The 18072-nt window shown below is 39.1% G+C and overlaps 1 protein-coding gene across 1 annotated transcript in view; it reads right to left on the bottom strand.

Moving 5' to 3' along the window:
• Window positions 1-2662: 2662 nt before the first annotated feature.
• Window positions 2663-18072, bottom strand: part of GPR137B (G protein-coupled receptor 137B) — a 53779-nt gene continuing 38369 nt past the window's right edge. Inside the window, exons 5-7 of the mRNA XM_055425760.2 lie at window positions 16876-17004; window positions 4692-4816; window positions 2663-3154 (exon numbers count right to left, since the gene is read on the bottom strand). Coding sequence (XP_055281735.2) covers window positions 3040-3154; window positions 4692-4816; window positions 16876-17004 — 369 coding nt within the window. The 3' untranslated portion in view covers window positions 2663-3039. The remainder of the gene's footprint in view (window positions 3155-4691; window positions 4817-16875; window positions 17005-18072) is intronic.

Genomic DNA, 18072 nt, shown 5'->3' with positions numbered 1-18072 from the left:
ATTTTTCCAACAGCACTGGTGTCTCTGTGTCACATTTTGGTAATTCTCACAATATTTCAAATATTTTTCATTATTATTGTCATGGTAACGTGATCAGCAATCTTTGTTACTACTATGACTTGCTGAAGATTCAGATCATGGTTAACATTTTTTAGCAGTAAAATTTTTTAATTAAGGTATGTGCATTATTTTTTATATAATGCTACTATACACTTAAAAGTATAAACGTAATTTTTTAAAAAATGTAGACTATTGTTATTTATTGAATTCGTTACAATATTGCTTCAGTTTTTTGTTTTGGTTTTTTGGCTACTCGGCATGTGGAGTCTTAGCTCCCCGACCAGGGAATGAACCCTCATCCACTGCAGTGGCAAAGCCCTAACCACTGGACCTCCAAGGAAAATCCCTAATTTTTTATGCACTGGGAAACTAAATTTGTGATTCACTTTTCTGCAGTATTTTGCTTTACTGCAGTGGTTTGGAACCACACCTGCAATCTCCAAGGTCTGCCTGTACACAAACCAGTTGGCATTCTTTAGACAGTTAACTCCATAATTAATCCTATTGTGTATATTTCCAGTGGATGCACAAGAATATTCATATGCAGCCTTTTAGTGTTGAATCAGACTTAGCTAAATGATGGTACAAAGCTTTTGGTGATATGGCCTCTACCCCATTCTTAAACTTTCACATTATGGGAGTTGAGGGGGTGATTTCATCATGTTGCCTTAAAACAAGAGGATGTTTGGGTATTTTAGAACCAGTAGTCTCCATTTCTTGTCTTCTCGTGACCTCTAGTATTTCACCTAGGAGCAAGGCTGTTAGTGTACTGGGCAGCACAAGTCAATAGAAATTTAAGGGACACTTAATTTTCCTTTCCAATACCATACGTGCAACACTTCAGAGTAAAAGTGATCATTTACTATGAGAGAGAGTTTGTTACAATCACAGTTTTTTATATTCTAGATGTGTTTACAATTGTACTTTAGCATTACTTTTAAAAGGGAAGAGAAAAACAGGCACTTAGGACATTTTTATCTTTTCCAATAAAAATAATAGTTCAAATAATACTAGCAGCTTAATCATAAAAAACAGACTATCAGTTAATGCTGAGTATTTCAATCTTCCTGCCAGTAACAACAGAATAATAAAATATCTGTATGTCATAGGATGAATATAGGACTTAAATGATTTTAGTAATGTTTTAAAAAATATATCTACCCTTTAATGACCTAATACTGAAGAACTGCAGTACTTCCCAAAAGCATGACTTAGAGGATTTTTAAGCATTTTCTAAGGCTGCCTTTAAATTCTAAGTATCATTAACAAAAATAGTATGAGAAGTAGGGTGTTCTTAAAGCTATTTAGAATAACAGCTTATAATATTTTAAGGCAACCTGAATTATCAGTGAAAATTTTGCTTCACTGTAGAGTTTTCCCTGGCAGTATCTATTTTAAATACGTGACCCAAATTCTTCCACATTGGAAAGCAAAGAAGTGTGATTATGCAGGGTGAAGGTATCCCATACACAAGAAGAACCATGTTGTGACCCACTGAAAACTCGAAATTCTGGTTTTAAATACCATCAGGGTAAGAGAAGCAGACTTGATCCCTATGAAGTCAATGCCCAGAGATAAGTTATTTCTGAAGGCCAAACTGGGAAGTAAGATAGCATAAATGGGTTTCTCCATGAGGACAGAACTTACTAAGTTCCTTTTCACCTGCCCCTCCCTCTGTCCCAAAATATGGTACTTTCTCTTTGGTAATAATACTTCCTCAGTACCTTAACCTCCCTGATACAACCATGTACAGCCTCTAATTATAGGCAGTTTTATACCTGCAGGTCATATATATATATATATATATATAGTCTTGGAGATCTTTAGAGTGGCATGTACGGTTGGGGAACTATTTTTATGACCTGTGCTTCACTTAGATGAAAGACAACTTACAAGTAGCTGTCTGGAACATGCCCTTTTCCATGACTTAAGAGGCAGGCATCATGCTATAGAATACTGCAATGCTACTATTAATACCTTTTTAAACAAGCAGCTTCCAGTAGGCTGCTTTCAGAGCTATTTAAGAAAGGGCATAATTTTAGTATGGTTGGAAACTAAAACTGTTAGAATTCCACATAGATGTTCTGGCTCAAAGATGCAGGGATATCTGTTATTCATCCCCTCTTAAGAACTTTGTTCAGTCACGAATGGTCAGTAAGGTGGGGAAAAGGTGCAGTCTTACTGAAGTTTCGAGGTAATGGCTATTAGATTCACTGGGCTGACAAACTGCAAAAATCTCTGAATACAGAAAGGAGGTTTAATAGTGTAAGTCAATTCTATCCATGTTTTTAATGTTATCAACTTATCATTGAAGTGTGTACATCAGCACCCTGTTGAAAGGAGGATTAAATTTTGGCAAAATTTAGGAGACTTTGAGGAACCAACCATCTGTGCTTTTCAACACTGTAAGGAACCAACTACCTACTGTGTAGTCTGCTGACATTCTGCTGCATTATAAATTTCAACACTTGAGTTGCAACTGGCTTCCTAGATGCAACTATACTTAGAGTCTAACAGAATCTTAGTGACCTGATGAGGTAAGGGTCTGAGGAATACTTTAGTCCAAAAGCCTTTTTAAAAAACAAACAAAAAAAACTCATCAGACTATATACTGTATACTTTTAAAGTGAATTATGCATAAAAGTCTGTGCAAACTATGACATATATTGCAATAATATTCTCAAAAAATCCTAGTATATTTTAGCATTAAGTTATACAAAATACATCTTTATAAAAGTACAGAATTTTTTAAAGTTTAAATTATACTCACGGAATAGGCAACCAGGCTCACTTTTTAGTACTAAAATAAGGTTTTATCAATCTAAATTATTGCTTAGTCCTATGGAGCCCTCAGAAACCTGTAACAAATTCAAGTCCTATTTCTTAAGGAAACGTGCCCTAAAAATTCAGCTGTCATTGAGTTAGTCTTTCTGAAACGTTTCAACTGAGGCATATCTTCCATAAAACTGTTAACTGACGCTACCCATGGCTTGGTTTGTCAGGATCCGGAATTGAGTCTGGTTGTAAAGTTCCTACTTGTGCCAGGAAGCTGTTTGCTGTTTGATGTCCCCAGTCGTAGTAGTCTGGAGCAAAACTTGAAAAGGAAAAGAGAGATTTCAGTGACTTGAAACATTATGCTGGCTGCTGATGACATGCCCATTTTAAGTCGATAGAAGTGAACTTCTGTATAGATAATCCTAAAGCTTTTCAAAGTAGTTTCTTGAAGCTAGTTTTCCCACACAACAGTGCTAGCTGTGCAGTGGCTAGAACATATCCCACAAAAGTTACCTCAACTCTTCACAGCCTGGAAGAGTAGTGTTACTGATACACATAGTAATATCGATCACTATGTATATCACAATGCTTTAGCCACAAACTGTATCTGAACCCAAATGGAGAGTCTTACTCACTACCAGTGTGTTTTTGGACAAATAACTTCTGTGCCTCAATGTTAATATCTGTTAGGATGGGAGTAATATTAGGAACTAACTTGTTGGGCTTTTGTGAGTTAATACCTGTAAAACTTTTAGAACGTACAGTATCTTAATATACAGTCACCACTCAGTCATGCACATTGAATTACTGGTGTTCCTATTACTATTTTCCTCTATGTAATGGAAAGGTCTGGCAGGTGAGGGGTTAGGGCTGCTCCAGCAGATACAGGGGGACATGACTAGGGAGCCGGCACTGCAGGGGGGTGACTGGATTAGAGTACAGTTTTAGGACACCTTGACCTCAGGAAGTCCTAGTTCTCCCTTCCTTATCTGTGTTATTTAGACCTTCTGACTGGATGGATGGCTCTACTCTCTCCCTAGCACCATCTTTTCCTCTATCTGACCAGGATGTTTCTATTCCCTGATCCACTGAGAGAGCAAGGTATTCTCCCAGCTTTTCCTGAATTCTCCTGTGCCTACAATAAGGGCTCCTTCCAGACTTCTTATGAGGCTTTCTAAGGATTTTACTATTGGTAATAAAGAGCAGAAAAGCAAGCATATCCTCTATCATTTTACCCCAGGAGGAAAAGAATTTACCTTAAAATGTTAATGGCAGGCCTTTAAATTCACAAAGGATTACATAAGACTGGCTTTCACTGCAAAAAACCCCACTCGGCCTGAAGCTGTCCTTTCATAGGAACAGGGGAGTGGTTCTGGAAGAACCAGCAGAGAGAGGAGCTTGGCAAGCATGAGGTCAGCGCTTTCTGCTCCTCTCTCCCCTGCTGGCCTTAAAGCCCCAGAGTGAAAGAGGGGACAGGAGCAGTGGGTAGTGGAGTGTGGCTGAAACGTCCCTGGGCTGGGGCGGGGGAGCAGGAGGGAGAGCAGAGGGCAGAGAAGAGAACCCAGGAGCTACCAGACCTCCTGTTTGCAACCCCAACCACAACCATGGCCTTGGCAGCCATGGTAAAGCACATGGTCCCTGGAGGGAGGGTCTCGACTCTGACTGCAATTAGTCTCACTACTCAGGTGTCTCCCCCTCCTTTTTCTGTCTGCCTCACCTCCCAGCTCCAGGGTTTTAAGTAGACATTCTGTGCTACCACCAACCCCCCCCCTCCCGTTTAGTTTGAATCTATCTCATTGGCTGGGCCCGCAGCGCCCTAGCCATGCCCCTCTAACAGGAACGAGGTAGGGTCTTACCTTCCCTGAAGTCCCTGAGGGGCAATGTTCCAGGCAAGGTCATCATCACTGTCATATCTTCGAGGGTTGTCAAAGAAGTAAGATCTGGGACCAAATCCATGGCTGGGGACCATTCCAGGGTTTGTCTGGAGGGACAGTTTAATTGTTCAGTGTACTTCCAGTCACGGTGCCTCACACAAGGCAAAGATAAATGACATCCCTTTCTTGCAGGAGACTAAAGATGCTGTATTCAGCTGAGTGCAGGCACCTGTTCAGCTGGAGTGTTCATTTCAGTTGCTTTTATATTTAAGAGTATTAACTTTTTCTCTTATCGGTATGGACAAAATCTTACAGAGTTCTGCTTGAAGCAGTGAATTGTTGTGTTAGTCACTCGGTCATGTCTGACTCTTTGTGACCCCATGGACTGTAGCCCACCAGGCTCCTCTGTCCATGGGATTTCCCAGGCAAGAAATTTAGAGTGGGTTGCTATTTCCTTCTCCACGGGATCTTCCCAAACCAGGGTCGATCCTGGGTCTCCTGCATCACAGGCAGATTCTTTACAGCCTAAGCCACCAAGGAAGCCCTGCAGCAATGAATTATCACTGTTTTAATCTCTCACAGAAAAACCAGACAATACCCCCAATCAGCCAAACTAGACAGTCCCAAATAAGATCTAAACTTGTATAATCATGTGGACATTCACAGCAATGAATTAAAATAATGAAATGATGACATTTTAAGAGTTTCTTAGCCAGTTTATACAATCTGCCTCTCCTGTTTCTGTCCCCAAGTTGAGTTTACTGCTTAAGAAAATCACAGTTACCCACAGGGTAAGACCCCACACAGATACGCCAATCCAAGGATGCTCAAGTCCATTACATAAAATGACATAGTACAGTCAGCCCTCAGTCTATGCAGGTTTCACATCTGTGGATTCAACCTGGCCTTTGTTTGGCATCTTTGTCCATATCACTAGTGGTCCATTTAAAAGTTAACTAACAGTTTGAATAAAGGTTATTATAGGATGGGTATCTATATGTGAATTTCTGCTTTTCTAAGACTAATCTAGCCAAACACAGCAAGCAAAGCAGAACTTATACAAGGTGGAACACCTTCAACTTTACTATTTGTAGCACTTCAAGAATATCTATAAATAGAATGAAGTTGAACCCTTACCGCACACACACATACAAGTAACTCAAAATGGATCAAAGACCTAACCATAGGAGTAAAAACTATAAAACTCTTAAGAAAATATAGGGGCAAGTCTTCATGACCTGGCAAATAATTTTTAGATAGGTCACCAAAAATAAGCAACAAACCAAAAAACATAATCTGGATTTCATCAAAATTAAGTGTTTTTGCTTCAAAAGATACCATCAAAAATGTGAAAAGACAGTCACACAGAGAGAAAATATTTGCAAATCATGTATCTTACAGGAGACTTGTATCTAAAATATATAAGAACTCTTACAACTCAATAGTAAAAAGTCAACTCAATGTAGGGAGCTCAAATCAGGTGCTCTGTAACAACCTAGAAGGGTGGGAAATGGAGGGGAGGTTCAAGAGGGAGGGGACCTATCTATACCTATGGCTGATTCATGTTGACTAGTAGGAACCAACCCAATATTGTAAAGCAATTACCCTCCAATTAAAAAAATGTTTAAGTGGGCAAAGGGTCTGAACAGCCATTTTTCCAAGGAAGATATACAAATGGCCAAAGAAATACATTTAAAAAATGCTTGACATCTGTAGTCATCAATGAAATGCAAATTAAAAGCCAAAATGTGATACCTATCGTGGTGTCCAGAATCAAAAAGCCAGATAACAGCAAGCACTGGGGAGGATGTGGAGGAAACTTCACTATTGGGGATAAAAACTCTCTGGCAGTTTTTCAAAAAGTTAAACCTAGAATACCAAATGACCCAAGCAGTTGTACTGCTAGATATATACTGAAGAGACACGAAGACCTATGTTCAAACAGAAACTTGTAATGAATATTTATAGCAGCATTAGCCATAACAGTCAAGAGATGGAAACAACCCAAATGTCCATCAATGGATGGATAAACAAGATGTGGCATATCTACACAATGAAATATTGGCCATAAAAAGGAATGAGGTACTAATACATACTACAATGTGGATGAACCTTGAAAACATTCTGCCAAGGGGAAGAACCAGTGACAAAAAGTGCATACTATATGATCCCATTCTTATCAAAGTCCAGAACAGGGAGATCTGTAGACACAGAACGTAGGTCAGTAGTTGCTTGGAGACAGGAAGATGGGGCATGGTAGATGAAGGGTATGACGTTTCTTTCTGAGGTGATAAAAATGCTCTAAAAACGGTGGTGATAACTGCACATACCTGAGTATATCAAAAACTATTTAATTACACACATGAAATGGGTAAACAGTTTGTTGTGTGGGAATTATATCTCAATAAAGCTGTTTATATGTATACACACACACATATAAAATGGAGATTCTCAAACTTTACAGTGCATTCAAATCACTTGAGGTGCTTAAGTGATGAAGGGGAAGAACCTACAATCAAGAATACGCTACCCAGCAAGACTCTCCTTCAGATTTGATGGAGAAATCAAAAGCTTTCCAGACAAGCAAAAGTTAAGAGAATTCAGCACCACCAAACCAGTTTTGCGACAAATGCTAAAGGAACTTCTCTAGGCAGGAAACACAAGAGAAGGAAAAGACCTACAGAAAATAAATCCAAAACAATTAAGAAAATGGTAATAGGATCATACATATAGATAATTACCTTAAATATAAATGGATTAAACGCACCAACCAAAAGACATAAACTGGCTAGGTGGATGAAAACATGTGCATGTATGCACTTCCACTTACCACATCACTCTGCTTGATGCCCCCAAATTGTACACAATTATTTTATATTTTTAAGTTAGTCATGTTCCCATTATGGCTTACAATTATAATTATCTTTTTTAAATTATTTATTTAAAAAAATTTTTTAATAATAAATTCACATTAACAGTTAAAATTTCACCAAATGAAAAAAATACTATAGAATACACAGTTGCAAAAAGCTACATTAAGTTATTTTACAACTGCCTCAAGTTGCAAAAAGAAAAAAAACCCCATACCATACCTAAGTTATCCCTCTCTCAAAATAATGCCATTTATATTATAAACCACAAGCTCCCCATCAAAAGACGGGAACTGCTTTTGTTAATTCATATATATATATATGACTGTATCACTTTGCTGTACACAAATAATTACAATTTGTATATAATTATATAATTTGTATGATTATCTTTTATTTTTTGTCTGGCTATTGATCGTGAAAACTGATAAACATCTTTTACTATTGTGATTATGTAACTATTACTCATTTAATACCATTGTATCATGACTGGTCAACAGAAAATAACAGAACTCTCTGTCACCAAAACTAGAATCTAAAAGAAAAACCTAAAATCACTTTTTAAAATCCAGATGCATATAAGAATTATCTTGAATGTTTTTGAAAAATACAAACGCTCAGTTATTGCTTTTTTCCTCCAGAGCTCCAGATGTGTTTCTAATGAGCAGTCATGCTTAAAAACATCTGGACTACATGGTGATCTTTTACTTTTATCTAGTTTGTTTCACTTTTTCTATTTCATATTCAGTGCCCCCATTTCATTTAGTTTATGTTCTCCAGTTTCTCCATCTCTTCTTTTTTTGATGTTCTTTCTCAAGCCTTTATCAGGTATAGCAGAAAAGCTTTTGTATACATAAATATAAATACGTATAATATATATATTTTAGAAAACTTATGATTCTTGCCTAACTAAAAAAATTATGACATTTTCATTCCACTTGTTTGACCTAGTATAAATAGAATGCTAGATTTCTAACTAAAAAATACATAAGCAGCAAAGGTTTAATGTATAGTATAGGGAACTACAGTCAATATCTTGTAATAATCTATGATGGAAAATAATTTAAAAAATAATACATGTGTACTTGTATAACCGTATCACCTTGTTGTGCACCTGAAACATTGTAAATCAACTATACTTCAATGAAATACATATATTTTTAAAAAAATCATGGATCTGGAAGCCAGGATGCCTCAGTTTGAATCGGAGCTCTGTCCCCTACCAGCCATGATTCTGAGCCTCAGTTTCCTCATCTCAAAATGAGTATTATATTCATCTACTATACAGAGTTATTGTGAGAATTAAAGAATTTAGTATATTTAAAATGCTTAAAACAAGACCTAGCACATATAAGTGCTATACAGTTGTTAGCTATTTTTACCAAATACTGTATGTAATAATGCTTTTAACTCTGGCGGTCTTGCCCAGGGGTTTTTATGAACACTGGTGCTTCACCAACCCAAACCTGACACTCAGATTTACCTGCTAATGAGAATTAGTTCATGACTACAATATAAAAAATGGGAAGGGCTTCCTATTTATGACTTTACATTGTTCATGCTGAATTCACTCTCTCAGGATGAATCAGGAGATAATGTCCTTTAGGGAATAAAGAATCATTTTCACTCATTAACACGCTACTGCAGATGAGCAGTTATCAGTGTGGCCCAACAACTGCTGGAGGTTCCCAGGATGCTTTCAAGGATCAGCAAGGTCATACCTATTTGCATAATTAGCATATTCAGTTCAGTTCAGTTGCTCAGTCATGTCTGACTCTTTGCGACCCCATGAATCACAGCACGCCAGGCCTCCCTGTCCATCACCAACTCCTGGAGTTCACCCAAACCCATGTCCATCGAGTCGGTGATGCCATCCAGCCATCTCATTCTCTGTCATCCCCGTCTCCTCCCACCCCCAATCCCTCCCAGCATCAGACTCTTCCAGTGAGTCAACTTGTTGCATGAGGTGGCCAAAGTATTGGAGTTTCATTTTTAGCATCAGTCCTTCCAATGAACACCCAGGATTGATCTCCTTTAGAATGGACTGGTTGGATCTCCTTGCAGTCCAAGGGACTCTCAAGAGTCTTCTCCAGCACCACAGTTCAAAAGCATCAATTCTTCGGTGATCAGCCTTCTTCACAGTCCAACTCTCACATCCATACATGACCACGGGAAAAACCATTGCCTTGACTAGACGGACCTTGGTTGGCAAAGTAATGTCTCTGCTTTTTAATATGCTATCTAGGTTGGTCATAACTTTCCTTCCAAGGAGTAAGCGTCTTTTAATTTCATGGCTGCAATCAGCATCTGCAGTGGTTTTGGAGCCCAAAAAAATAAAGTCTGACACTGTTTCCACTGTTTCCCCATCTATTTCCCATGAAGTGATGGGACCAGATGCCATGATCTTCGTTTTCTGAATGTTGAGCTTCAAGCCAACCTTTTCACTCTCCTCTTTCACTTTCATCAAGAGGCTCTTCAGTTCCTCTTCACTTTCTACCATAATGGTGGTGTCATCTGCATATCTGAGGTTATTGATATTTCTCCCGGCAATCTTGATTCCAGCCTGTGCTTCTTCCAGCCCAGCGTTCCTCATGATGTACTCTGCATAGAAGTTAAATAAGCAGGGTGACAATATACAACCTTGACGTACTCCTTTTCCTATTTGGAACCAATCTGTTGTTCCATGTCCAGTTCTAACTGTTGCTTCCTGACCTGCATACAGGTTTCTCAAGAGGCAGGTCAGGTGGTCTGGTATTCCCATCTCTTTCAGAATTTCCCACAGTTTATTGTGATCCACACAGTCAAAGGCTTTGGCATAGTCAATGAAGCAGAAATAGATGTTTTTCTGGAACTCTCTTGCTTTCTCCATGATCCAGCAGATGTTGGCAATTTGATCTCTGGTTCCTCTGCCCTTTCTAAAACCTGCTTGAACATCTGGAAGTTCACAGTTCACATATTGCTGAAGCCTGGCTTGGAGAATTTTGACCATGACTTTACTAGTGTGTGAGATGAGTGCAATTTATTTACCTTTTCTACTGTGTTGACACTGGCACCAGTGATGCAAAAGCTGTAGTTAGCAAAACTGGCGCTGCTTGAGTACATTTCAAAGCAGTGACACCAACTGTACTAGCACCACTACACAGTCACAGTTTAAAAAGGATTCACTTAACAAAGCAGAGAACACTGACTACTGTAATTTTATTACAAGAAAAAGAACCTGTACAACTCCGAGTTACAGTTACTTTTTTCATGCAACATGACAGCTTCATGACAACCATGGCTTTTCAGCTGTGGACATTTGGCAGACACTCTCTCAAAAATGAATGAACTGAGCTGTAAATTCAAGGAAAACATGTGACTATTTGTTTTCACTGATCAAATTTCACCTTTTAAACAAATATTAAAGCTTTGGAAACCTTGTATTCTCTACCGTGAGGTTGACAGGTTCCCAATATTTGATTTTTCTGCTGATCAATGGTGAGATTAATGAATGAGATATTTTTCTTGTATAGTGGAAATATAACTTTTGAAAGATATGCATAACTCAATAAACCAAAATTTTCCAAATGACCAATACATGACATGACAAAACCATGCATGGGTATAAAGATCCATTCAAAGTGCAAGGTAGACAGGGAAGAAAGAAAATGGCGACAGAATAGGACAGGGAGACCACTTTCTACCCCACAGATTCATTGAAAGATCATTTGAACGCTGAGCAAATATCAAAGTGCAAGGTAAACCAACAGATGTTAACATAGAAAACAACATGAAAAGTTCACTGATACAGTTTTAGATTCCAAATTGCAGCTAAGAAATCTTAAAAAATCATATCTCATTGAGTTTGGGTACATATTAAAAAATACATTTGTATTAAAATGTGAGGCTTGATTTTCTTCATATACTTCAAAACAACATATCACAACAGAAGCAGATAGGAGAATCCAGCTGTCTTCTATTAAGCCAGACATTAAAAAGAGTATCCAAATTTAAACAATGAAAAAGAACTAAAGAACCTCTTGATGAAAGTGAAAGAGGAGAGTGAAAAAGTTGGCTTAAAGCTCAACATTCAGAAAACTAACATCATGGCATCCGGTCCCATTACTTCATGGCAAATAGATGGGGAAACAGTGGAAACAATGGCTGACTTTATTTTTCTGGGCTCCAAAATCACTGCAGATGGTGACTGCAGTCATGAAATTAAAAGACACTTACTCCTTGGAAGGAAAGTTATGACCAACCTAGACAGCATATTAAAAAGCAGAGACATCCCTTTGCCAACAAAGGTCCGTCTAGTCAAGGCTATGGTTTTTCCAGTGGTCACGTGTGGATGTGAGAGTTGGACTATAAAGAAAGCTGAGCACCAAAGAATTGATGCTTCTGAACTGTGGTGTTAGAGAAGACTCTTGAGAGTCTCTTGGACTGCAAGGAGATCCAACCAGTCCATCCTAAAGGAGATCAGTCCTGAGTGTTCATTGGAAGGACTGATGCTGAAGCTCCAATACTTTGACCATCTGATGCAAAGAGCTGACTCATTTGAAAAGATCCTGATGCTGGGAAATATTGAGGGTAGGAGGGGAAGGGGAGGACAGAGGATGAGCTAGATGGTTGGATGGCATTACCGACTCAATGGACATGAGTTTGAATAAACTCCAGGAGTTGGTGATGGACAGGGAGGCCCGGTGTGCTGTGGTCCACGGGGTCGCAGAGTGGGATACAATAGAGCGACTGAACTGAACTCTTCTAATTTGTTTTGGATAATATAGTTCTTTTTCGTAAAAAAAATTATGGTAACACATTATGGGTTTATTTATAATTAATTAACAAATATTTTTAAAAATTACACATATACAGACCTCCAAACTAGCTTGTTGTTGTACTCAATAACTTATCGATGTAACCCCAAATAGCCAAAGCAGTCTTGAACAAAAAGAAGAACGCTGGAGTAGGCATCATGCCCCACTGATTTCAAACTATTTTACAAAGCTATAGTAATCAAACAGTATGGTATTGGCATAGAAACAGACACACTGATCAACAGAACAGTATAGAGAGCCCAGAAAGAAACCTATGAATATATGGTCAACTAATTTACCACAAAGCAGTCAAGAACATGCACTAGAAAAGGACAGTCTCTTCAATGAATAGTGCTGGGAAAACTGGACTATAATCTTACATTATACACAAAAGTTAACTCCAAATGGATGGAAGACTTGCATGTAAGACCTGAAAGCCATAAAACTAAAAAAAAGAAAAAGGATTGGCAGTAAGTTCCTTGACATTCATCTTGATGATGATTTTGGGGTCTAACTCCAAAAGCAAAGGAAACAAAAAATAAAAAGTGGGACTACATCAAACTAAACAGGTTCTGCACAGCAAAGGAAAACCATCAACAAAATGAAAAGGCAACCTACCAAATGGGAGAAAATATCTGCAAGTCCTAGACAAGATAAGGAGTTGATATACAAAATATGTAAAGAACTCATACAATTCAATAGCAAAAGCAAATGGTACCACTGTACACCTGTCAGAATAGCTACTATCAAAAAGAAAAGTGTTAGCGAGGATGTAGAGAAAAGGGAATTATTGTGTATTATTGGTGAGAATATAAATTAATGCAATCACTATAGAGGTTCCTCAAAAAATTAAAAACAGAACTACCACATAATCCAGCAGTTCCTCTTATGCATACTTATCTGAAGAAAATGAAAATATTAATCCAAAAGGATATACACATTCCCATGTTCACTGAAGCATTATTTACAATAGCCAAGATATGGAGACAAAGAAAATGATATGCACACACAAAAAATATTCAGTCATAAAAAGAATGAAACCTCCTGATAAACCACAATGGGAAAGAATATGACAAAGAATACAAATACGGATAACTCAGTCACTTAGCTGTACAGCAGAAATTAATACAACATTGTAAATCAACTATACTACTTTTTTTTTAAAAGAATGAAATCTTGCTATTTGCAAAAATATGGTTGAACCTTGAGGGCACTATGTTAAGTGAAATAAGTCAATTAGAAAAAGGTAAAAAGAGATAAATAGCACATCATCTCACTGATATGCTGCTGCTGCTGCTAAGTCACTTCAGTCGTGTCCGACTCTGTGCGACCCCATAGACAGCAGCCTACCAGGCTCCCCCGTCCCTGGGATTCTCCAGGCAAGAACACTGGAGTGGGTTGCCATTTCCTTCTCCAATGTGTGAAAGTGAAAAGTGAAAGTGAAGTTGCTCAGTCATGTCCAACTCATAGCGATCCCATGGACTGCAGCCCACCAGGCTCCTCCATTCATGGGATTTTCTGGAATCTAAAAACAAACACCAAACTCACAGATATAGAGAACAGATTGGTGGCTGTCTGAGATAGGAAGGAGGTGGGCGCAATGGGTGAAAGGGGTCAAAAGGTACAAACTTCCAGTTATAAAAATGAGTGAGTCATGAGGATTCACACACAGCATGGTGACTATAGTTAATACTGAACTGCATATTTGAAAGTAGCTGAAAGAGTAGATCTTCGAAGTTCCTATCACATACACAAAAATTTGTAGACTCTGTGTGGTGACACATTAGTTGGACCTACTGTGGTGATCATCTTGCAATATATATAAATACCAAATCATTACACTGTATACCTAAAACTAATTTATATCAATTATACCTCAATAAGCAAATAACAACTAATAATGTATCAGTGTAAAGTATCCTGAGGCCAAAAAGTTTGGGGACCACTGCTCTAGATAATACCCTAAACAGTAGATATATTCAAACACAAGAGCCAAGTAACTCCATATACACATAGGGTGTGTTAAGGCCGCATGTTTCCCTGGATAATGCGACCTGAGAGGACAGATGAACTATCCATTTTATTCTGTCTTTATTTAACTCATTATTTACCAGGGAATTTTGTAGAAACTAATGACTGTGGCTGGCGATTTTTATTTTGGCCAGCCAAGAATTAATTCTGCTATTTCACTAACACTTTGTGGGTTGTTACGTTCAGTAATTACACCTGTGACACCTGTAAAGTCTCCTCCAGCACCGTGAGCTTCATTTTCACTTTCCGTATCAGAACCAATCACTTAGGCTTTCTGTCTTCTTTTGGGCTAATATTCACAACGTCTGAATCAGAACTGTATTTTGAAGAACTATCACCTTTTGAGACATTAGTATACAGGTCACTCAGATAATCAGAGAAAGCATCTGCATAAAATTCACCAAAAATTCTTCATTCAAAATTTTGAGATGCATCATTTTGAAAATTTTACAGTAATAAATTTGCATTTATAATATACACAGGGTTGGAACAAAAATCTAACGGAGCAAAATGTGAATGATAATGACAATCATAAGCTGTAGAAAGAACCCTTGATTAACTTTAAGCTCTAACACTTTGACAGTGATGTCAACTGTATCACTCTCTAAAAACATGTTGTCTCTGGTCAATAATGTTTGGGTAATAAAAGACATATTAATGCATCTCCGGTCAATAATGTGTTAATATAGTACTTTGAATGACAGTCTTTCACTCCTTAGGACTCAGATGTCCACTCTCTCCCTCAGACTGCCTTGGATTTTGGGAGTATAGTTGCTAAGCCTCTGACATACTAGGAAGTGGTGAGAAGTCTGTGGAAAGGAGAAGCATAGAGACCAGACGGATTTTTGTTAAGAGGCTCAGCCTAGAAAACTTCAACTTCTTCAGAAAAGGAAGAAAAATAAGGCAGTGGACTCTAGCCTAGTCCACTGCCCACTCTCCACATGTTTCTCTGCTACCAATGCGGAATAATTTGAGTCTGACTCTACAGAAGCCTCCAGGTGTTTCCAATGCCCAGAAAAGTCAGCGGGGGCATAGAATTGCTGTTCTGAAGCTAAAAATGGCAAAAGGAGAGGAAACCGACCTTCAGATCCGGAAAATGGTGCCCACTGCCACTCTATCTTCAGGGGCCCATGGGTCAGGCTGCAGTTCTCCACCAACCACCCCATTCCAGTCTTACTTTTTTTTTCTATTCCTGGCTCACCAGTGACTATCCAGAGATGAATAAGAAAGAGACAAGATAAAACACAAGTTGGTCATGAAAACCAATGCTTTTCTTGCCACCCACACTGTGTTTATGTTGACCAAAACCATTACTCTGTTTGTGGGCTTCTCTGGTGGCTTAGACAGTAAAGAATCTTCCTGCAATGTATGAGACCTGGGTTCAATCCCTGGGTCGGGAAGATCCCTAGGAAAAGGGAATGACAACCCACTCCAGTATTCCTGCCTGGAGAATCAGATGGACAGAGGAGCCTGGCGGGCTACAGTCCATGGGGTTGCAAGGAGTCAGACATGACTGAGCCAGTCACACACACACACACATACACACGCACGTACTTTTCTGTGGGCTTCACAGATCAGTGATTCTACCACTAGTTCCTCTGGATGGAATAATTCATGGAGCAAAGCTTCCATGAGCTCCGTTGCACTACCAGGTTTTGAACTTTCTGCCCCAGTCCCATAAGGACATTTATATGAAGCTGGTTGACCAGAAAATGCGACTGAGTTGGGGGAGTGATTTAAGCATTCTTCACAATAAAGTTGTATTCCCTACCACCTCCTCCCCTAATGACCATCCAGCACAACACAGGGGTGAAGAGCTGAATTACCATTCTCTATTTCCCTTGCCTAAAATAAAAGCTTCTATATTTGGTTCATAGCAAGTCAAAGCTCAAATACTAGTGAGGCAGCTGTTTCATTAGGAAAAAAGTTAATCATTATCTCCAGGATTCAAGATGCAATGTTTTTTTGTTTGTTTTTTGTAAAATTAAACTGAAAAACAAATTTCCCTCAAAAGTTAATGAATGGAAAAGAAAATCTCAATTAAACAAAGGAAATTTTCATATTAGAATAAGATGGAATAAGCTATCAAAAATCTAAGAAAAAATTCCAACTGTAGGCTTTGTGATTAGAATTAGGAGATGTTTTCTGCAAAAGAATCCACCTGCAATGCAGGAGATCCCAGTTCAATTCCTGGGTTGGGAAGATCTGCTGGTGAAGGGATAGGCTACCCACTCCAGTATTCTTGAGCTTCCCCTGTGGCTCAGCTGGTGAAGAATCCTCCTGCAATGCAGAAGACCTGCGTTTGACCCCTGGGTTGGGAAGATCCCTGGGAGAAGGGAAAGGCTACCCACTCCAGTATTCTGGCCTGGAGAATTCCATGGACTATATAGTCCATAGGGCCACAAAGAGTGGGGTACAACTGAGTGACTTTCACACTCACCTTCTGCAAATACAAAGTGGTTTACTTACAAGGTCCTTCGTAGAATTTCTGACTCGGAAGAAGTAGACTACTAAGGTGGTAGGTAAGAGTTCCCACACAAAGAGGACCACCCCAAACACTATGTATCCGGCATCTCCCAGCTGATTCTTCAAATCCGCCTGTTGAAAAGAGAGGGAGAAAATGGAGAGTCACCAGACTGAGGACAGAATAAGTTTGATTCAGTTCTAACCTGACAGAAACTAAATCTAATACAGTGTTATTTCTTCCCCCTAAAACATGCATGTTGAAATCAGATACTGTTACTACTACTGTGCCAGACCTTGGTGGTGGGGCGGGGGTGGGGGGATAGTTATTTAAACCATATAGGATAGATAATTTTAAAAACGTTTTATTTATTTCGTTTTTGACTGTGCTGGGTCTTCATTAGTGCACAGGCTTTTCTCTAGTCGTGGTGAGTGGGAGCTGTTCTTTGGCTGTGGTGCTTGGGTTTCTCCTGGCGGTGGTCTCTCTTGTAGAGCACAGGCTCTAGGGCTCGCGGGCTCAGTAGTTGGGGCACACCCGCTTAGTTGCTCCTTGGCATAGTGGGTCTTCTGGGACCAGGGATTGAATCCACATCCCCTGCACTAGCAGGCAGATCCTTAACCACTGGACCACCAGGGAAGTCCCAGGATAGACCATTATCTTCTTCGAAATACGCAAAGACAGTAACTGCCAGTCTCTGATGCTTCATTCCTTCACCCTCCAGGAATCTTCCTTACATCCAGATAAAGTCTCTGAGCTGACTTTTCTTCGACAACTGAATAATGATTATGTTCTGCTGCCTTCTCCCAATTCTTTTTTAAAATCATTTTGTGGCTGCGCTATGTGTCATGCGGGATCCTAGTTCCCCAGCTAGGAATTAAACCCGTGCCCCCTGCATTAGAAACATGGATTTCTAACCACTAGACCACCAGGGAAGTCCCTCTCCCAATTCTTTTTCTTTTTTTAAATATTTATTTATTTGGCTGCACCAGGTCTTATTTGCAGCATGTGAGATCTACCAGTTCCCTCACCAGGGGCTGAACCCAGGCAAGCTACGTCTAGTCAAGGCTATGGTTTTTCCCGTGGTCATGTATGGATGTGAGAGTTGGCCTGTGAAGAAGGCTGATCGCCGAAGAATTGATGCTTTTGACCTCTGGTGTTGGAGAAGACTCTTGAGAGTCCCTTGGACTGCAAGGAGATCCAAC

Source organism: Moschus berezovskii, chromosome 12 (assembly GCF_049115385.1).
Source record: "Moschus berezovskii isolate FMDL1 chromosome 12, NW_MosBer_1.0, whole genome shotgun sequence".
NCBI classification, from domain to species: Eukaryota; Metazoa; Chordata; class Mammalia; order Artiodactyla; family Moschidae; genus Moschus; species Moschus berezovskii.
The sequence above is the reverse complement of the archived record's forward strand: the minus strand, read 5'-3'. Positions and strand labels throughout refer to the sequence as shown.